The sequence below is a fragment of the Penaeus chinensis genome, chromosome 35 (genome assembly GCF_019202785.1).
Source record: "Penaeus chinensis breed Huanghai No. 1 chromosome 35, ASM1920278v2, whole genome shotgun sequence".
Taxonomy (NCBI): Eukaryota; Metazoa; Arthropoda; class Malacostraca; order Decapoda; family Penaeidae; genus Penaeus; species Penaeus chinensis.
The window spans coordinates 33417111-33439964 of record NC_061853.1 but is presented as its reverse complement, the minus strand read 5'-3'; the positions used below and the strand labels follow the sequence as shown (position 1 = coordinate 33439964).

Genomic DNA, 22854 nt, shown 5'->3' with positions numbered 1-22854 from the left:
AGGCATATGAAGCTTAGTAGAGCCAGTGATTGTTACATCCTTGGTTTGATAAAAATCACATGTGCTGATTTGCTTATGCCTGATATGTTATTGTTATTTTTTTACACCATACTTCTTCCACATGATTGTGTTAACCATGAAGAAATGCACTGACGTCTAGCACATGAGTTTTTGGTCTGACTTTAGTATAGTTGTAGCTACATGGACCAAATTAATGTTAAATGCTCACAGCTTTCATTTAATTTATTTGTTTATTTGTTTTATGCATGTAATATCCAATAAAAAAAAAAAAAAAGATAAGAGACCAATAGATCTACTATTTTATGCTAGTATATGTTGCATGAACGAGTTTATTACCATTAATGATAAATATATCTAGATAAATAATAGTATTATGTTGTGTGATGCATTTTAGAACAGATACATCAAAGTGCAAGTTTCGAATAGAAAATGATGTGTGAATGAACAAAATCGATATAAATTTTTGATAAAGATTAGAATTAAGATGGTTAAATTGGTAATTGAGGTTGATAGTACATTCCCTTTGTATATCTGAAGCACATTGAGTGTCAAGTGTTTTAATATGCATATTAATCCTATCCAATATTTAACAGACAAGCTCAAGAACTCAAGGAACGCACCACTCCTGACCAGGCTGCCGCCATTATGGAGCCTTTGGGAGAAGTCAACCGACGATGGGATGAACTCCTCAAGGGTATTGTAGAGCGACAGCGTGACTTGGAATATGCCTTGCTCAAGCTTGGCCAATTCCAGCATGCCCTCAAGGAACTGCTTGTTTGGATAGAGAGAACCACCAAGAATCTGGATGACTTGAAACCTGTGTTTGGAGATCCACAGGTCATCGAAGTAGAGCTTGCCAAGCTGAAGGTGACCATTAATGACATCCAAGCTCATCAATCAAGTGTAGACACACTTAATGATGCAGGACGGCAGCTGATTGAAGCTGATAAGGGCTCTGAAGATGCTTCCAACACCCAGAAGAAGTTGTCTGAACTAAACAAGAAATGGAGTGAACTGCAGGACAAGGCTAGCAGCAAACAGAATGACTTGGAAAATGCATTGAGGGAAGCTCAGATCTTCAGTGCAGAAATCCAGGATCTCTTGCTCTGGCTTGGAGACATTGATGCTGCATTGTCAACCTCTAAGCCTGTTGGTGGTTTGCCAGAAACTGCAAAGGAGCAGTTGCTTCGCTTCATGGAGATTTACGATGACCTAGAGGAGAACCGTTCCAAGGTTGAGAGCACACTTCAGCAAGGCCAGGAGTACTTGAAACGTTCTCGTGAAGGATCTGCTTCCAATCTGAACCATAGTTTAAGAACTCTCAAGCAACGTTGGGAAAGTGTCATGAACCGTGCTAATGACAAAAAGATCAAACTAGAAATTGCTCTTAAGGAGGCCACTGAATTCCACGATGCCTTGCAACAGTTTGTTGACTGGCTAACGGAGGCTGAGAACTTCTTGAATGGCCAACAGCCAGTTTCTCGTGTTCTGGATATTATCCTCCAACAAATTGAAGAACACAATAGTTTCAAGAAGGATGTTACTGCTCATCGTGAGGTAATGCTCAATCTGGATAAGAAGGGAACTCATCTTAAGTACTTCAGCCAAAAGCAGGATGTTATTTTGATTAAGAACTTGCTTGTGTCTGTTCAGCACCGCTGGGAAAAAGTAGTGTCAAAGGCAGCTGAAAGAACTCGTTCACTTGACCTTGGATTCAAGGAAGCCAAGGACTTCCATGATAATTGGAATGAACTCATATCCTGGCTCACTGATGCTGAAAATACTTTGGATGAGCTTGCATCCAATGTGGGCAATGACCCAGAGAAGATCAAGGCTCAAATTGCTAAGCATAAGGAGTTCCAGAAGGCCCTTGGTGCTAAGCAGCCATCTTATGATGGTACAATGAAGCAGGGTCGAAGTCTGCAGAACAAGGCACCAAAGACTGATGAAGAGACACTGAAACAGATGATGGCAGATTTGAAGAACAAATGGAATAGTGTGTGCCAGAAGAGTGTAGATCGGCAGAGGAAACTTGAGGAAGCTCTATTGTTTACTGGCCAGTTTAAGGATGCCATCCAAGCTTTGCTGGACTGGCTCAAGAAGGTGGAAGTTGGGCTTGTGGAGGATGGACCAGTTCATGGAGATCTGGACACTGTTATGGCTCTTGTGGAACAACACAAAGCTTTCTGTGCTGAAATGAAGAACAGGTCAGCTCAGGTTGAAAGTGTCCGTCGCACTGCTGATGATCTCCTGGTCAAGGCTAGTGCTGAAGATGCTGCCACCATTAAAAGACAGATCATTGAGTTAGTAAGCTCATGGGAGAAGGTAGAAAAAGCCACTGAAGTTCGCACACTGCGTTTAGAAGAGGCTTTGCAGGCTGCAGAAAGATTACACAAGGTTAGTTTTTGTGATGTTTTTAGAAAGTTGAACAAAGTTTGTTAGTGAGTACACTTAATATGTCCTTGGCATATGTAATACGCATTGATTTAATTGTTTCAGGTTGTGCATATGCTCCTTGATTGGCTGTCTGATGCCGAAATGAAACTTCGGTATGCTGGCCCCTTGCCAGATGATGAAGAAGAAACAAGACGTCAGATTGCTGAACACGAATCCTTCATGGCAGAACTGGCACAAAAGGAGAAGGAAAAGGATGACACCATTGCACTGGCAGAAGATATCCTTGCCAAGGCCCATCCTGATGGTGTAGCTACAATCAAGCACTGGATTACAATTATTCAGTCAAGATGGGAAGAAGTCATGGCCTGGGCTAGGCAGAGGGAAACCAGATTGTCTGATCATCTCCGAAGCCTTAGTGACCTTGCTGGACTTCTTGATGAATTGATGCGTTGGTTGATCCAGGTGAGGAAAGGTTTTGGTTATTACATATCTAAAGCTGCTCCTGCAAAGTTTGTAGTTTTTCTAAATCAGTTCATATTATAATTGAGATTCAAACTGTCCATTATTTCTTTAGGCTGAGAACAATCTGACGACATTGGAAGCCGAACCACTGCCAGATGACATCCCAGCCATTGAAGGCCTGATCACTGACCACAAGGAATTCATGGATGAGATGCAGAAGAAGGAACCTGATGTTCTAAGTATTTGCAAACCAACCAAACCGAGACCTTCACTCTCCAACCAGGGCAAGAAGCGCTCTAGAGCATCCCTTGGGTAAGTTGTCTTGTACAGTTCATTAGAAGTGTTTTTCTTCAGGAGGAATGAAGCTTATCTGTTGTGGGTTTTTCTTCACTTTTTTTCAAACTTAGAGTTCTTTGTGAATGTTACCATAGGTAATTTGCAAATCTTTCTGCTAGCACCAACAGATCTTATGTGGGTGTCCTTTTTCTAGATATTAGGACCATAAATGTTTGAAGTTGAACACTGTTCATGCATGTGAATGTTTGTCATTGTCAAATCTAGTTTTTCATAGATTAGTGATTATTCTTGTTACAGTGTCCAGTTACATTCTTGCACTTTCTCTGGTTTATAGTCCTACCTTGTAGCTTATGAATCTCTCATGATTCTCCTTTTTTTATGCTTTTTGCATGTTTGTTAAGTTTTTTATATGAGGATAGATTTTCAATACAAATTGAATGACTTTATTAAAACAAGTAAGAAAAGAGTGGATGTGAATTCTGCAGGAATTATATATCTTCCAACAGGCCATATCCTCCTTCCACTACACCCAACCCCACTCCACCTTATCCCCCCCACAAAAAATAAAAAGTCAGATCAAATTGTATTGAATTTCTAATTTTCATATAAAAAGTTAACACAGTGTAGATGTCTTAGTTCACAAAGAGAGTTCTTGTCTGTATTGCTTCAACCTGCACTGTGCATGTGTTGACATGACTTGTATTGCAGTCGTGAGAGTGTGAGCCCAGGAAGGGAATCCTCGCCAGAATATGATTATCCATCCCGACGTTCTAGGTGAGTTTTTTAAAGAATAAAAAGGCTTTTGTGTTATGAGAACAAGTGTAATTCATTTTATGGCAAAGTAGTAATTTGCACAATTTTTCAAATATATTTGTGTTTTGATTTGTAACGAAATGAATTACATTTGGCCTTTTTGATAACGAATGTGGAAGAGTACAATTGTAATGGAACATTTGCACATTACATAATTTGGTTCGTGTGGTGTTTATTAGTTTGCTGCTATAAGGATTTGTCTGCAGTAGTGTTCGGCCCCAGTAATTTTTACGATTTTTTTTTGTTTTCATTTTTATTTTGTAGCCGTATCAGCCCCGATCGCGAATCTTCACCAGGACCCAAATCGCGAAAGTCCAGGTAAAAATGACATTCCACTGCTGCGCTAATGCTTAATGAATTTGAGCAGTATCTCCCAATTAACACAGATAATCGACATCCTAATAACAGAAGTCCAAAGCTTAATAACCAAAAGATTTGTGATGTTTCTTGCAGATTGTAAACCGATAGTTTTTCATATAACCTTTTGTTGTTGTCATTGTCTATCAGACATATTGTTTGTCTTTTTCTCGATACTATGGCTATCTTATTAATGAAAGGAAAAACGCTGACACTTACAGTTCCTGTGGTTATTAATGAAAGGTCATATTGGAAAAGACAAATGATTTTTACACACACTAACATTAATTGTACATAGAAATAGTAATTTGCAGAAGCCAACTTTGCTAAACCTTTGCTTGAACCGTTGTAACAAAAAGAAAAGTAATTTTTATTCATTTTATATTTGTCATTGTATACATGTTTCGTAGTTCATTGATGATTAACCAAGTATTGAGTTTTGTTGTAGAATTTTTTTTAACACGAATGCATGATATGTCTACAAGGTAGAATGTCACGATTTTTTCGTTCCTTGTTTTAACTAAGTGATTTGCTTTCATTAGCCGCGCATCACCTGCTCGTGAGATCACACCCACTCGGGAATACCCTCGGCCCTGGATGTTTGGAGCAAGGTATACTACAGCTATCGAGATTGATGCTTAGTCGTTTGAGGCTGATATTTGTGATTTTTATTTTGTATATGTGTATATCACTGTATACATTTTGATACGTTTTACATGTACACATATTAACGCAACCAAGCTGTTAGGGATAGGGTTTTACCTTAATCGACCCGTAACATGAGGATATATGGATAATATTTAATAATCCTCCAACTACTATTGTGATGCCTTAATACAAACGTTACCATTAGAACAACACCACCCCGAGAGTTATCACCCGGAGCTGACCGAGAAAGAGAATGGCCTCTTTCACACTTGCGCTTTGCCACGTCCACACCAACGCCTGCTGGTGCTACTACTGGTACTGCAGGAGGAAGAAAGAGCAGGTTAGCAGCGCTGAGACAGCTGCCAAACCTTAGATTTTTCTCTGATAACTTTTGCTACCTCACTGGCTAAATAATGTATTGGCTAATACCTCACTCATGAACATGGGAGGTTTCACTTTTGAAATTCTAATAACCAATTAAAAAAAGATTAAAACGTTCTTCTTGGTTATTTTTACAAGTTTACCCACTAACAGTCTTCAGTTACTTTAATTTTGCTTTTTAGAATGAATCGTAGCCTTTTTTCACATCTTTGACCTGAAAGCACTCGGAGTACGTGAATTGACTTATCGACTCTCGTAGCTCATTACTAAATTTTTCTTTTTTTTTTTTTTAGTTGTAATTGAGTTCTAATTGGATAGCAGAAATCCTTGCAAACCTTCCTTTTTTAACATAGCTCCATTTAGTTTTATTATAATTATTCTTTAATTCTTTCCTCTAGTAACAATAACCACTTGCTCTACAACACAATAAACACAATTAGCTTAGACATATCTTAGGTAATTTGTTGATCCACCACCAAGTGTTCTGTTGTCCTTTGATATAATACACTTTTTTCTCTTTCAGCTCTCTGCCTGACAGGCGTTTTCTGACTAACCGGCAGCAATTTTTTTCTTTTTTATTGTATGTTGTATTTTTTGTATATTAATCTAGCCTGTTGCCTCTGAAGCCTTTGTAGTGGCATGATCAGAATGGCAAGCCCTTTATTCTGTTTTATGTTTTTTACTTGCATATTATATATTTTAATATAAACCTTTTTACTATGGTTGATGTGCTGAGGGTAGCAAACACATCTCGCATGATTTTGCAAGAATCCAAAAATTTAAAAGGGACTTTTGTTTTATGAGAAACTATTTATTAATAAAGAATATTTTCCCAACAGCAAGGCCAGTGTGAGAGATGAACCTCAGATCAAGAATCCTCATGCTAGAGCATTGTGGGAGAAGTGGCAGCATGTTGGCTTCATGGCATGGGAACGCATGCGACGTCTCTATGACAAACTCAACTATCTTCAGGAGCTTGAGAAACTTAAGAACTTCTCCTGGGAAGAATGGAGGAAGAGGGTATGTTTGAGGATTTTATAAGTTGGTATATATACAGATTTTACACTGTAACAGTGTTGATATAGGACACTATTGTGACCTTACATTATGTTGATCTTTGCTAAAGAGTTTTTAAAATATTTTTTACCTTTTTTCTCTTTTAATCTACCACAGTTCATGAAGTTCATGAACCACAAGAAATCTCGTGTGACTGATCTGTTCCGCAAGATGGACTCTGATAATGATGGAGCTGTGCCAAGAGAAGACTTCATTGATGGAATCCTTAAGACCAGTTAGTGTCTTATCCCCTTTATATTTTTAGAAGTTATTCTTTATTTATTATCATTATTATTAAATGAAGAGAGTGATTGAGTCATGAATATTTCTGACTGACATTCACTGATGCTTGTTGAATGCAAATTTACTTGTTACAGAGTTCCCTACAAGCCGTTTGGAGATGGGAACTGTTGCCGATATATTTGACCGCAACCAGGATGGCTACATTGACTACCAAGAGTTCATTGCGGCATTACGACCTGACTGGGAGCGCAAGGGACCTTTGACTGATGCAGAAAGGATTGATGATGAAGTGCAGAAACAGGTTTCCAAATGCACCTGCCGACAGAAGTTCCGTGTGCACCAAGTAGGAGAAGGCAAATATAGGGTAAGTTACTTTACTAAGGCTATTTATTGCTGTATGTTCATAATGATAGTCCTTCATTGATTCATAATGTTTGCATTCATATGTAAATAGATATAAATTTTACTAATGAGTTTATAGACATTGATACTAATGGAAATATCTGTACTAGTTTGGAGACAGTCAGAAGCTCCGTCTGGTTCGTATCCTGCGGTCAACCGTCATGGTTCGTGTGGGCGGTGGATGGGTGGCACTTGATGAATTCCTTGTGAAGAATGACCCATGCAGAGGTATGTATGAGAGTTTAATCATATGCTTAATAGAAGTGACATTACCCATAGCAAATAATGAGCTAAGAAAAATGTAAAAGAACTATGTTTTTTACTTTGGAAACTAGAGGCTAAGATACATAGTAGATGTATTCTGCTGAGATTTCTGATAGAATGATGTTGATATGTTTTAAAAGAGGAAATAAGATCAAAATTATTTTTCTGTTTCATAATGAGTGTCCTTATAAAGGAAAAGAAAATTATATGAGAGAATGATATTGTTTACTACTGAAAATGTACTTGTTACCTTGATCTGGCAAAGGGTTATTGATTATTAGTAGAATATGGATTGATCTTTCCTATTCCTTTGCACGTAAAATGATCTTAGTCATTTGCATCTTTGTTTATGATGTCTAATTGAACTTTCTCTCAGTCTGTCTCTTTCTCAAATGATCATAGATATTTATATGGTAAATAATTACTATTCTTGTCAGTCTCATGAATGTTAATCTTAGTTTCACATCTTGAGTTAATTAAACAGTAGATAAGCTATTCCGAGTGCAGTGTTTTGCGTGTTGTTAATCTTTACGGCAAGTGGTTGTTGGGGTGTTTTACTAGCTGCCATATTTGGATGCAAGGTGATAAATCCTCTTAAATAAATTAGGTGAAAGCAAATATATTGTCATTATGTGCAATATATGTACCAGTTCTTGAACTACATATGCTCCATTACCAGTTCAGTCACAAGAGTTTTGACAACTTGAATGACGAAATGTACTTACATTGATGTAAGCCAGCAAATCACATAATCTGCCTGTAGCCTCTGCCAGCTAAGCTTGTTTGTAGCTTATCACGCTCAGAAGCCTGCGTAGACATAGGAGAAAGTAAATTTAGATAGCTAACACAGAAATTCAATAGCAATGTTTGTTATGAGATTAATGATATGTATTCTTATTAGTTTTCCATATGCTAATACAGAATTGGATGGCATTTATCTCTTAACAATTACCTATGAGCATGTGTCATTATAATGCTGACATGTTTATACATATACATATTCTGTGTAATATATATATATAATGAATTAGCAAAATTCATGTTTGCAGCTGTTTATACTAATAAATGGAATGTGAATAACAAACATATTAACACAATATGCAAGTTCAAAGTAACAAAAGAAATGGAAGAAAGCATATTTTACAAGTAACTGCAAGAGTTTTTGCATCAGAGCCATTAACCAATTAACTCTTTGTTTCTCTTTCTCTCTTTCCCGATTCCTCCAAACCTTTCATCCCTGTTACCAAATAACCTTTTAACCTGCCTTTCCTTTACATCCCCAACCCATTGTGCATGCATCTTTGCTGGGGACTTCACCAACGGTATTTGCCTGTGTGCACTGGGTATATCGCACTTAATATCGGAAATCATCGTCAAAATGCAAATGCGTACATAAAACGTATTGCCCTGTGACATCGACGCTTGCTCTCCATCACTGTACCCAATCTCCCTCCATCATGCTTTGCATTGTTTCATGGTCTGCTTGGACACTTTAGTATGTCCGTCTATACCTGAGTTAGAGCAGGTTGGAGATTTGGAACTACATGAGCATGGGTGCCCTATGAGAGGAAAGACTTCACCAGCTGGGTCCTGCCGTAGCTCCTGTAAGATATGTCATTTAAAAGTTATTGCCTGGTTGAATATATATGGGCTGTGTTGTGTAGGGTTGGCAGGCTGTAACTATTTAGTTATACATAGATATAAATATTTATACATTTGTTTTTATTAGAGGCTGGTTTGTTGCTCAAATTTTCATTCATTATAAGGGTATTGTAGTTTTTTCAAAATATTTATACGTATCTTTAAAGGATTTTATGAGTTAATAAATATGAAAACAGTAGTCTAAAAATTAATATATTTGAAGAAAGAAAAGTTAGAAGTAGATTGGTTGAAGTTAAATATAAATAATGTGGAGATTATTGGTGGTATTACAACATTAACAATTTATATTGTTGTTGTAAGGATTATTGTTGTATGTACAAGAAGTCTTTGGAATTTATACCCAGAAAAATCTGTAAATTAAAGTAAAATTTTTACAAAGTAGTGTACTTTTTGAGCTACGTACACTTCGTAATCTTTTATATTGACTAATAGTGTTGAAATGTAATTTTTTGTAGAAATTATTTGGGGATAGGATTGATATGAAGTGCTTAAAACTTTGGAGTTTGAGATTTAGAATTTTACATAGATGTTCACAGCCGTGCATTGTCTTTGAAGATGATTCTGTATACAGTATAAATTTTTGCTTATCTATTAAATAGAGCAAGTGTGTCTTTAAATGATTTTATTTTTATTTGCTTAAGTGCTTGGCATTAATGGTTCTAATCTATGCTGCTTTTAATCTGCTTTTCTTTGCATGTTTTTTTGCTGTTTTTTTTTGCTTTGTTTTTATTTTTGCCTTTTTTTTTTACAGTTTGGAAGTTCTTATCATATATTGCACATAATCATTCTTGGTACCTTTTTATGTCTGCTTTTATGTTCTGTGTTATTCTGTTCTTGTTAAAATATCAGTGTGTTTGATTATCAAACATAATTCTTTATTTACATAGAACAAACACCTGACACCTCATATTATGATTTAAGCTGTTAGTTTTTTTTTTTTTTTTTTTTTTTAGGGTAAAACAGATCAACACAAGATTTTTTGCCATTTTTGTGGTTGCTATATTTACTGAAAACATTTAGAACTTGACTCTTAGGATTTTTTTCGTGAAGCACTCTCATGCTGTTCATACCCTTTAATTTCTATGGCATGCTTGGGTCTTAGTTTTTTTCAGGCATGAAATTTTTTATTTTCTTTGCAATATTGTATTATAGCATTTATTATTCTTGAATTATTCAGTGTAGCTGAATGCTAGTCGAGTTTTAGTTATTCGTTGATGGAGTGTCATTAGCTAACATGTTTGCATTGTTTCTTTTCTCCCCTTGCCCAATCCGTCCTCCTTGCCCCTTTCCGCCACCTCATCCAAACCTATATTTCTTGAAATTTAAACATTTTTACTTTAAACCTTACCAAATTACCCAATATCCTCACCACCCCCCAACCTATCAACCTTACCAATGCCGCGCCACTCTGCGTTCTGCGTCGACCCTACCTTGGCCATAAAACCATGACAATTATTGGATCTGAATGCCTTGGGATATGAACCTAAACCCAAATAGCCAAGGGTCGCACCAACGTGGAGTTACGCGAGCAGTTCATCCTAGCGGAGGGCGTATCCCAGAGCATGACACCGTTCAAGTCCAAGCCTAGCCCCAACAGTTCTGTGTCAAGCCAGTCAGGCACTCCTGCCCAGCAGCGATCCCAGTCCCTGCCTAACGCTGGGCCCATTATCAAGGTCTGTTTTCGTTGCAGCCTTTAAAAGAGAGAGTGCCCACAGTTCACTTCAGTTACGTGTCTATTCAGTCTATTTTCATAAAGATTTTTTTTTTTTTTTTCTAAGATGATTCAAAACTGAAGAGAGTGAAGTGTGGTGCATTTATTTAATTACCTCAGATCAGAGAGTTCTGTTATCATACTGTCCCTCAACATCCAGCCAGTCCTTAGTAAAGAGATGGCTAATAAACCATCATATTGGAAGGAATGAATTCTTGATGTCTTCCAAGAGAATCAATTTTCAAAGAAAGAATTTTATTTTCCTTTTCAAAATCACACACTAAGTTGTGAACTGGCAACATTTTTCCTGTACCAGTTTTATATTTTAATTTCTTATGAAAGGAAAAAAAGATCTTGGAATGCACAGAAAATTTCTAAACTGAGTGAATGGACTGACACCGGGGCAGCCTGCAAAGCTTCTTATTTTGTTTTACTTTATTTGGTACTGCATGCCCAAGCATGGTTTAGTTCAATGATAAGAAGTTTTAAGAATGCCCTGCTTCTTAAAAAGGTATGTAAACATTGCTAGTGTAGTTAGTGAGAAAGACAAACCACATTGTATTCGTATTTTAGTTATTTTGTTTTTTGTTTTAAGTATGATTTTCTTTGCCGCTTTTTATTCAGTATTGATTGTATGATTTGTTTAATATGAATTTTATTTTATTTCAGAATCCATATCCCACTTCCTTTATCCTATCGTGAAGTTTTAGTCATGGAAATCTTTGTTTGAGGCACATGATGTCAATTCCACTTTGTGCTACTAGTAAATTTGAGAGAAGCCTTTTCTTTTATGATATTCGTGTGTAGTTTTTCCCTTTATTTTTGGCAAACATTTTGATTTTTCATTAGCATATGCTAGAGTTCTGTGTTGCTCTAAATGAAGGTTCTTTGACACATCATAAAATGGGAATGATTAAGGTTAAACTTACTTGAATTTACGAGTTCTTTAAAAATCCATATAACTATATACTTCCTTTTATGAGAATGTTGTAGAAAGAGAAGCAAAATTGAGCCATAGTAATTGTAAAAAATTGCGCTCAATTCAAATAAATATATTCTACTAAAAGTCAGGCTTCTCCAGTTTTAATCACGATCCTCTCAAATGCATATTGAATAGATTATTTATTGCAGCTCATTTCGTTATGGCTGAATTGATGCCCCTGTTTGAGCAAATTCGGCAAAGTGAAAGCGAGGGTTCCCTAAGTGGTACTCTGTGCACAATACGTGTGGGGCACACTGTGGGTGCAGTATTCCACAGATCAGACTCGTCCACAAGCTCATCCATGGTAGGAGGCCAGCAGGCAGATGCGTGTGAAAACATAAGCTGTGCTAGTTTAACATTTTGTCCGTGTTGAGATGTAGGCCATGCTAGTTTGGTTCCAGATGCTCGTTTCTTTCATAGCCTGGATTGAACTCTTAGTCATACTGTTACGGGTGTTTCATTTTGGCTTGACATGAAGTACTGCTACCATATTCACAGACATAATTCATGAAAATTTGACACTACATTATTTTAACATGTAAGCAAAATAGATACCCATGTATGTTGTATCAAGTAAAAGTCGTGTTTGAAAATGTGGCTTTTGTTGTATCTAAAAGTTGCATTTCCCGTAAAGTGTGTGCATTGTTTCCCTGCATCTCTTATTTGACATAGTACCAAATACACTAACACATTGGGAATGTGAAAGTTTTTAGTTTTGTCAGAGCAGTGAATTGAATTCCCTTTTAGTACATCCATTAGTTTTTAAGCTTCAAACTCTGAACTGGCTTAAGGCCTAGAGTTTCTTCAGCTGTCAGCATGGCTGTACCTTTTTAATGTAAGTCAAAAGTGAACTTATTTAGCCCATGAACATAGGCATCAGGCACAGGTAAATTGTTTAGGCCGTAAGTTCAAACTGGTAGTGAGTTTATGGAGGGATTATCATAGCTCTAATAATTCATTTCACCTGTATTAAGTGAATATTGAAGAGTGGAGACCTCTCATGTGGTTTGTCTTATCACACAAGCTCCTATTCCGGGATCCGAATCACTGTATGCTCAAATGATGGTGGCCTATCAACAAATGGTAAGTGTTTACAGTCTGTTCCAGTGACAATGTGAACTTCAGATAACTCAAGTTCAGGCTTCCTGTTATGCATTATATCTTTGTACAGTAGGACTTAAGTATTATGACGTATCTTTTAAAGCTTCTTGTATGGTAAGGATTTTTTTATTTTTTTACTTTTTAGCATTACCTTGTAGTGTTGTAGAATTTTTTTTTTCTTTTTTAAGAAATGAAATTATGTTGAAATATACTGAAATATATGCTGAATTTGTTTAAAGTTTGACATGTTTGTTTCTTATGCACCTTTTTATGGATACACTTGTTAATGAAATTTACCAACACATATGAAAGCATTATCTTACTGCCACTAGGTCCGAGAAAGAACAGCCAAGAGCTCAGCCATGGGCCGTGCTTCCTTCAGTGCTGGAACTCCAGATTCCTCGTTTAGTGAAGAAGGAGGCACTTCCTCGTTCCATCTCCATGGTGGTAAGCGCAAGGCTTCCGCTCCAGTCACATCCCGCTCATCTTATAATACCTCAGGTAAGTTGTCACAGTTCTATGATATGCAGGAAGTCATTTTTTTTTTTTTTTTGCTGTTATGTCCAGTTTTTATCCTTTTTGATACTATCATAATTTTATTTTATTTAAAGATATAAAGGTGTATTCCCAGTGTCCTAATGTTGATCATTCCTTCAGCTGACAGTCAACCAGGAAGCCGAGGAGGCAGCCGCCCTGCTTCTCGAGGACCTGGCTCTCGTCCTGGTTCTCGGCCTGGGTCTCGACCACCAAGTCGTGCAGGCTCAGAGGTGTCCCTAGACTCCTATGATGGCGGCCGGACCCCCATGAGACGCACACCCTCATTTACAGGGCGAACACGCACACCATCTAGTCAGTCCTCTGGGGTTCAGCGGTCTTCTTCCCTTAGAAAGGTGAGAAACTGAGTAAATAGCATCTATAGGTGTCTTATCTACTGAGCATAAGCATAAGGTAACCAGCAGCCTTATGTGAATAGCTCAGGCTAAATGCATAAAATGTTGAAGAGAAGGTGGTTCTTCATTTCAGGAATTTCCATGTCTTTTTTATTACTTCTAGATGTAACTCCGAGTTTAATCTTCTTTTTATGTCTAACAGTCAGCGGATGAATATTTTTTGTATTTTATTATAGCATGGTTATATTAATGGTACATGCGACTTTGTCATGTTCGTGAGTTCTGTGGATCGAACCAATAATTTGCTGAGTCTAGACTTTGCTTACTGAATTGTATTTTACAAAAAAAGAAAAAGAAAAAGTGTTTTTTAATAGAGCTTAGTTTATATTAGAGTCAAAGATAAGTCAGCAATGTTATTGGTTCTATCATATGTACCCACTAACTGCAGTTGTGTAAGAGTGAAAGTGTAGATTGTGAATTATGAAGTGTTATGGGTAATTAGAATCCTTTGGTCTTGATTAATCACAAATGACAATTTACTGAAACAGAAGGTTATAGAACAAAAAATTTTCCATCATAACTATATTTAAAATTTCACTCTTCTCTTTAAAATACTTATGTTTCATTTAGAATTGAGATTTATTAAGGAAGTTTGAATATTCCTGAAATTCTTGTAATTCATCATTAACAAATTTTTTCAAGTATATCTAACTATAGAAACTTTTCAACAACTAACAAGCACAACATAAACTTTTACAAAGATTTGTTAAAACTTCCATTCTTATAAGGGAAAACTGGAATTGTAATATCTGAACTGGCCTTGTTGGAATGCCATCTTAAAGTAATATTTTGGCTGTGGTTCTCCACTAACTTCTGGGCCCCTCCTCTTCTCCAGGCCTCGGCCCCTGTCAAGTCCTCCACAGGCACTGTCAACGGAACTGGGACACGTGCCATCTCTGTCTCATCTAGGTAAGGTTATTGTGTTGGTGTTCATGCCAGATTACTAGTATCCTTAATATACTAGTTTCAGTTTCATACACATATATAGATGTTTAAGATATATATACATATTTATTTATATCATGGTAGCTTGCTCTTACACTGTTCTGATTGAAACGGTAATGATAAGAATATTTACCCAGATTTAAGCACAATTGTCAGGAAATTTAAGAAACATTGAAATGTTGCTGGAAGTTAAGAATTATTATTGTTATTTTAGACCTAAGGTTTCAAGTATGCTATGTTTTGATCCTAACTCCTAATGATTATTTACATTTATATCACAAAAAATAATAAAAGGAGTAACTGCATGCCTCATATTACTACATATAACCAATTAATGGACCCTTGTTATTCCATACGCTTTACTAACACCTTCAGAATAGCATGAAAAAAAATCTGTGTAAATCTTAACAGCCTATGAATCACATTACATCCATTGCTGGGATACTCCTGACACATGGTGTTATGATTAGAGTCAAACAAAGCTTCATTAAACATAAACTAACAGATCGCGGAGCATGACAAGGACGCCGTCAGCATCGAGCATTCCTGTAGCTGTGGCATCCTCGTCCAGGTAACATATTGAAAAACAAAGAACCACCATCATCATCTTCCCTATCTATTGCTGAAATTACCAAACACATTTCCTTATACAGTCAAATACAGATGCTTTACATTTTATTAATGATTTTTTGTGGTCATAAAGTTATAATAGACTTAAAATTATAAATCTTTTTTTTTTTTTTTTTTTAAGTTAGTTGTCAGAGGTTTAAATGAATGGTTTAACTGTATAGCAAGAATGTGTGCAGTAATGTTCAGTTACTAATCACAAGAGTAATTGGAATGCCTCACCCTTACATCTAATCTATTGCACTATTTCTCAGTTTCAGCATTTCCTGTTACAGGAGGTGAATGCTGAAGACTGTACAGTACATGTATTAGTTGCAAACATTACTCTCAGTTAACTTAGTTGCATCATGGGATTTATAGCCTTGGTGCTGGGTTCTTTCCTTTACAGGTTTTCTTTCCTGGATGGTAATTGTAACACCTGATGTTGATCAGGTTTGTTTTTTTATTTACATAGAATGAGAAGTTATGGATGGGATGTCAAAAGTAATGAAATAACTGAAATTAAGAAACCTGGTTTAAGCTCATTCAACATGAATAATTAAGCAGCCGAGAAAACTAATCTTGACCTCCCAGAAATAGTTCTCTCTCTCTCTCTCTCTCTCTCTCTCTCTCTCTCTCTCTCTCTCTCTCTCTCTCTCTCTCTCTCTCTCTCTCTCTCTCTCTCTTCTCTCTCTCTCTCTTCTCTCTCTTCTCTCTCTTCTCTCTCTTCTCTCTCTCTTCTCTCTCTTCTCTCTCTCTTCTCTCTCTCTTCTCTCTCTCTTCTCTCTCTCTTCTCTCTCTCTCTTCTCTCTCTCTCTTCTCTCTTCTCTTCTCTCTCTCTTCTCTCTTCTCTTCTCTCTTCTCTCTCTCTTCTCTCTCTCTTCTCTCTCTCTTCTCTCTCTCTTCTCTCTCTCTTCTCTCTCTCTTCTCTCTCTCTTCTCTCTCTCTTCTCTCTCTCTTCTCTCTCTCTCTCTTCTCTCTCTCTTCTCTCTCTCTTCTCTCTCTCTCTCTTCTCTCTCTCTTCTCTCTCTCTCTCTCTCTCTCTCTCTCTCTCTCTCTCTCTCTCTCTCTCTCTCTCTCTCTCTCTCTCTCTCTCTCTCTCTCTCTCTCTCTCTCTCTTCTCTCTCTCTTCTCTCTCTCTTCTCTCTCTCTTCTCTCTCTCTTCTCTCTCTCTTCTCTCTCTCTCTCTCTCTCTCTCTCTCTCTCTCTCTCTCTCTCTCTCTCTCTCTCTCTCTCTCTCTCTCTCTCTCTCTCTCTCTCTCTCTCTCTCTCTCTCTCTCTCTCTCTGTCTCTCTCTGTCTCTCAACTTATTTCTCAATTCCTATCAGTTGCTTGAATGCATGGGGTGATACAGGAAAATAAACACATTTATCTGCATTGCTGTTGAAAATGTAGTGTAACACATTTGTTGTACTGAACTAATTTTTCCCTCCAGGTTATATTCACCGACTCTGTCCAGTCGATTGAAAGAGGCAGGAATTAGGTAAATGATAATACTGTGGCATGAATAGCTTAGTTTGGTCCTTTCCTTGTATTGTGGAAACCTTGTCCCACGTGTGCTATTCACTTCTCTCATGAACAGTGATTTCAACCCTGCCAAAATCCTCTGCCCAAAAACCTTAGACTCCTACATTGGTTATACCTGTATATTGTGGTAAAAAGCAATTGAATCCAGGCATGTACTGAAGCCCAACCTACTACCTCTCCTTGACTCTCAGTGACACTAATCACTCTTTTGGAGAATACTAATCAGGTTTTAAGAGTATCCAAAAAAAAAGTTATACATAATCCTTGTTCATGGCTCACAATTGCAGAAGTTATTGCATAGTTGTTGCTCTGCTTAGAATAATTAATTTTATGGTTTATACCACCTGCAATTACTTTGCAATTGTTGTGATAATTTAGACGTGAATTTCTTAGTTATTTTGCATGTTATTTTTACTGGTTTGGGGCCTCCAGTACCTTCTGCAAAATAAAAATATTTGGGTCTGTCTTTTATCAAAATGCAGTGTTAAATTGCACTTATTTATAAAACTGGTTATTAAAAAAAATTGCTTGGATAGAAAGATAAAGCTTTGGCTGTTCATAAAAGGAAGGTAAAACAAAGAAGCTTATAAAAGGGGTGCTATCTTTAACTCAAATTTAGTGCTAGAGTCAGACTTCAGTGGACATAGTATTGGGTGGCTGATTGAAAAAAAAAATGCATCTGAGTTTTTAGAGGAGTGGATACTGCTTTTTTTACTCTAATGCAGAATCTGTATACCACTGGTGTGACAGTGACACTAAATACTGCTGGGTGAAAATCGTCCTGGTTTTAAGACCTAATGTTCATGGGTCTCTTTTTCTCTAGGACCAAAATCCCGGTTCTTGTGGGTGCTGCCTCTGATTGGGAACGGTAAATTAGTGTGGTGTTCTAAGCAGTTCAGTGTGGTCTTGCTTCAATACTTTGTTTATTTATGTGTGGAATTGTGGAAGACAGTATTTTATTGAATGTAAGACTTGATTGTGTTTTGTGTTTTATTATGAAAAGCTAAGGAAGCAAACAGATTTCTAAATTTGTTAATAATAATTTTCAATTTCTGCTATGGATAACTGATATTACTAAGGCCTTTTATGTGAAGCATTATTCATATGTCTCGCCCATTTACAGATAGACAATTTATTGATTATTCAATTAACAATTTCTTTTTAACCAATTTGAAGTCATGTAGTGAATTCAGAATCAGTTTTCAGGTTGAAAGAAAAGTGATGAACTATTGTTACCTATTTTTAGTTTTACAGCAGTTTAAGACTGTCTTTTACAATCCATTTTATTGTTCTTATCTTGGGGCTCTTGAAACGCATTTACCTCGTCAGAGTACTTGCTTGAAATGCGTTTGTTACGTTTTGTACATTAGCTTTTTTCTATTTTGGAATGATGGTATGTTGCATGAATACTTTTGTATTTGCACATATTTATGCACTCTTTTGTGTTTTTATTATTTTATTTTGCAGAAATGTTTATGTATTAGGCATTTTTTATGGATGAAGTTTATATTCTTAGGGAATTTCAATTGATTTATAGAAAATTAAACTGCTCATGTTAATTGTGCCTTTTTGAGTTGGCTCAAGATATTGTTTTAATTTTTAACATGTAATTTTTTATATTAGTATGGTAGATATAAGTGTCTGTTAGTTGATCATTAAGAGCAGTGTTGTGTTGTTGCATGACTTACCAATGGCTTCATTAGTGCCAAATCCTGTAAAAGAGCAAGTAATTTTTGGCCTTTTTATTTTTTTTTTTGTTTGTTTGTTTTGGTAGTAAGCAGGTCATTGTCATGAAAAAGTTCCATATTGTTTTGTTTTTGTTTCGTTTTGTTTTTTTGCATAGGTGTTGTAGGTTTTATTTTTTAATATTATTATTATTATTTTTTTTTTTTTGAACATTATTAATCTAAGTGTAGTTTAGGTGATACTAACTATGATTTAACTTTCTATATTGTGATATTTTTTCTAATGTGGTCAGATTAAAGCCTAAATATTTGAATTAAAATGAGTGAACTTTTCCATGAACTGACTATGAACTGCCTTGATATTTGAAGCTTTACCAAACAGTTACAGTCATGAGGAATCACTTGTAAAGAGCAAACAATAATATTTATAACCACTATATTAATTTAGCAAGAATGATTCCTAGTATGACATTAAGCTCACATATTGGTTAAGGAGTGAAAGTACTCCAACTCCGTAATTTTGTGGTGATGGCCGTTTCTTGACTCCCCAGGACTAACCTATCTGGCTCCACATCTAACCTGAATGTTGCGGGAACACCCTTAAGGTAAACAGGTGCCCTCCCCTGGCTGCCAATGTGCATTTTGTTATTGCTAAACTTGTGTTACTTTAAGCAGATGAAGAGGATAGGTAAAATTTGCTTGTGATGAACAAAATAATAAAACATTGTTTCAAAACAGGTTTGCAAAGATTTTAGTCAGAGCATTATGTAGGTGTTGGACATATACATAAAACATGAATGAAATTAGTTTTAATATTATTTAGTTGGATTAGAGAGAGTAATAGTTTGTATGCATTCATTCAGTAGTCAATATAGTAACATCTCATGTTCATTTAGCTACTCCTAATAAGAGAGATTTTTACTCTGGCTAACATATATAGTTGTTCCAGATAGAAATAGATATTATAGTATATTTATTAACAATGTTCTAACTATTAGGTGAAGGTACATAATGTCTGAATAATTTCTACAGGTCCCGAACTTCATCAACTACTAGTCTTAACTCCAATCATTCCACAAGCAAAATTCCAACACTGAGGTAACTAACCTGGGTTGTAGTGAAATGATAGAGGCATGGGTGGAAGTCCATGAATAACAAGTTGTGTTGGCAGTCTTTTTAGAGTCCCTTTTGATTGATGTATTGCCCTTTTTTGATTTTACTAATTGATAGATTTTTTGCAGTCAGTGATTAATAGTATTTTAACTATTGCATGTATCTTGTGATTCCTAAAAGAAATTTTTGCTGTTTCTCTTTTTTAGTTTAGCTGATTCCTTACATGATTTACATTTGATTTGAAAATAGCCTTTGGCCTTCCCTCCTTTTTTTCTTTTCTTATTTTGTATAACAAATTAAAACATTAGAAAAGGTGAAGAACAAAGTTTATTTTCGTATTACTTCAGTACCTTTTAATGTAATAATTTTCTTGTGTAACTCGTAACTGTAATATGCTTTTAATAACTATTACAGACACAAAGTGTCCACCACACAAAGCACCACTCCCAAGACCTCCACTACTACAAGGTAATAATATGGGATGTAAAATGCCAAGCATGGCATTTTTAGGGACATGTTAATCTCGAAAATGAGTGTTGGTTTGCAGAAATTTATATATTGCATATATTTAAAGAATGGGCAAGTTCCTGACTGATGATGTTAGTATGTGACATATATTTGGTGAAGCACTGTTTTGTCTTGTTATTGGTTTTCAACTTATATGATTGAAAGGTGTGATTGGAAACTATATATATTTCCTTTACTATATTGTTTTCCTTGTGATTGTTTTTACTTTCTGTTTAGAATTTTGATGACTGATTTTCTTTTGAAGAGAAAATTCATTTTATGCTGATTCACACTTTACCCCTGCATGTCAAAAGCTAATTCCCATAACAACAGTAGTATTATACAAAGAATTCTTCATATTAACTTTATAATCTAATTTTATTTACATTTACAGAGAAAGTCCTTTAGAAAAGACAAACAAACAGGGTTGATGCATATATTTCAAACACAAATAAACACCGATTCCATTCCACAGGACTCGGAATCCTTCAGGTTCCAGCAGCACAGGTGGAACTACTAGGATTGCCCGCAAATCCTCTGCTGCTTCAGACACGCCTACCGGGATAGCAAGGAAGACAGGCATCGCAGAGCCACGACGCAAGTTGTAGGAGATTAAATGGCAAAATTATATTATATTGTGCTAGGGCCCAATGAAAGTTGTAAAGAAAATTTACATGGTACCCTGTACAGTTTATATTAAAACACATAGATGTATGACAGTTACAAGTGATAAAATTGTAAATGTGTAACATGTTGCCACATTTTTTGTGGCACATTATGATATATAATTGATCATATTTTCTTTTGGAAAAAGCTTTAAATAGACAACATTGTAATGATTAGAGATCTCTGAAATTATTTGATTGGCATTTTTCTAATTGAAATATTTGACTTCTGGTTGGATTTAGATCCATATAATTTCTATGGAATATTCATCTTTTGAATTTGCTAGCAAATGTGATATCATGACAGGGCAAATCCTGTTGCCTGATAATAGGACTGGATTTGGTTAATGTTAATATATGATAGAAATCACGGTATCAAGTTCTATTTTATATTAATAAAGCCTGATCTGGCCCTACAAAGTGATATGATTAGGGTAGTGCAAGCCCATTTTGAGAGTTCTCAGCCATTCCACTCAACATATCGTGCTTGCTTTTGAAAAGGTTGTTTATTGTGTAAAGTCTCCAAGACTATGTTGCTTGATTTTATTTTATTTTTGTTTATTTTCACCTTTGTGGCATACAGTTCAGAATTTTCAACTTCAAATATTTTCTTGGTGACAATGCAAGTCAATAATTGTCTTCATCAATTCTTATGTCATACTATGTTAGATTCTATTAGATTTTTTTTCTTCCTTTCTTTTTTTTTTTTTATGCTCCGCCCACTTGAACCAGTGTTTAAGAAGACCTCAGTTACAAGTGTATTGTCTCATTTCCCTGATTCATAGTCTAAGGCTGTTCTCATGTACTCACCATTAACGCTTCATACCTAACTTGCCTATGTGCGTATCAAGCAAGCCTATGTGGGGTATTACAGGTTGCCAAAATGCCACGTCTTGCAAGGAATATATGTTGATTTGCAACTTGGAGTTCAGCAGGAGTTTAATGGTGCTTTATAGTCATATAGAATTTATACTAAGCAATATTGGTACTTGAAATTATGTTAAAATGCGCCTCAATGGTTTATTGTCTGTGCTACTAATAAAGTGCAAATGTGATGAGAACAGTAATTTGAGTCTCGGATAGTATATCATTTAATTGTGATTCCTAATTGTTAATAGGAATATTTTCTTGTAGCACTATCTAAGTTACACGACAGCTGATCTCATGACAAAACGTTGAAAAAACAAAAAACAAAAAAACTTTCGTTCCTGGAACAGCAAATCGAAGATGGAACGGACTCAGAAAGCTATGTCAAACTTACATGACATTAGGTGTGGCTCTGGGAAAAAAAATATCGACCATAAGTAGAGGATGCAAATGCTGCAGGCTGGTTCCGGGTTTTAACGGAGGCAAAACACCATCTCATGTCTCTGTATGGTCTTGTAACATTTGCATCATTTACTTAGCGGTCTTGGTGTCATTTTTTTCTTCTTCTTCTGTTACCTAACTCTTTAACAGATTTTTAATTAGGCTAAATTTCCGAATGTTGTCTTTTGTGTTTTTGTTGTATTGTTTGTATAAACCTTAGCTTTCATGCTTTGTTATAAGTTGTAAATAATATAATAATATAGTAAGCCCATTGAAAGATTGAATTATGGGGCACAAAATAAATTTCACAGTGAGTAACAAAAATATGGTAAGATGTACTAAAGTCCTTTTGGTTGAATATACTGTACTTGACCAATCATCATAGAATATTTTTTGTATTTAAATTGCTTATGATTATACTAATGCTTCGATAATAAATGAGTAACGAGATAGAGGTTTTGTTTTATGCCATTTAATACTTATATTTCCACCTTAGTTGATGGACAGTGGACACTGTTAATTCTCCAAGAGTATGAATGGGTGCAAACAGAGGTAACTAAGAAATATCCCAAGTTGCAGATTAAAGAAAAATCTTTAAAATGAAAAAAAAAAAAATTGCATATAATGCTTCATATCCATTTAGTACCATGTCAGAAAATTCCACATTGAAAGGATTAAAGATAAAAAATTATGCAGGAAACCTATTTATTTAAATTTAAAGGCAAAAAGATGGTATGGGGAAGGTATAATA

General features: G+C 35.8%; 1 protein-coding gene across 1 annotated transcript in view; it reads left to right on the top strand.

Moving 5' to 3' along the window:
* Positions 1-22553, top strand: part of LOC125044494 (microtubule-actin cross-linking factor 1-like) — a 206894-nt gene extending 184341 nt beyond the window's left edge. The window contains 23 exon segments of the mRNA XM_047641184.1: positions 615-2418; positions 2521-2880; positions 2993-3192; positions 3886-3951; positions 4255-4308; positions 4890-4958; positions 5201-5335; positions 6216-6396; positions 6550-6667; positions 6810-7039; positions 7188-7305; positions 8838-8945; positions 10501-10676; positions 13130-13298; positions 13455-13687; positions 14583-14656; positions 15198-15263; positions 16734-16781; positions 17649-17693; positions 19062-19115; positions 19543-19608; positions 20038-20091; positions 20606-22553. Of these exon segments, the coding sequence (XP_047497140.1) occupies positions 615-2418; positions 2521-2880; positions 2993-3192; positions 3886-3951; positions 4255-4308; positions 4890-4958; positions 5201-5335; positions 6216-6396; positions 6550-6667; positions 6810-7039; positions 7188-7305; positions 8838-8945; positions 10501-10676; positions 13130-13298; positions 13455-13687; positions 14583-14656; positions 15198-15263; positions 16734-16781; positions 17649-17693; positions 19062-19115; positions 19543-19608; positions 20038-20091; positions 20606-20738 (4561 nt within the window). The 3' untranslated portion in view covers positions 20739-22553.
* Positions 22554-22854: the final 301 nt, after the last annotated feature.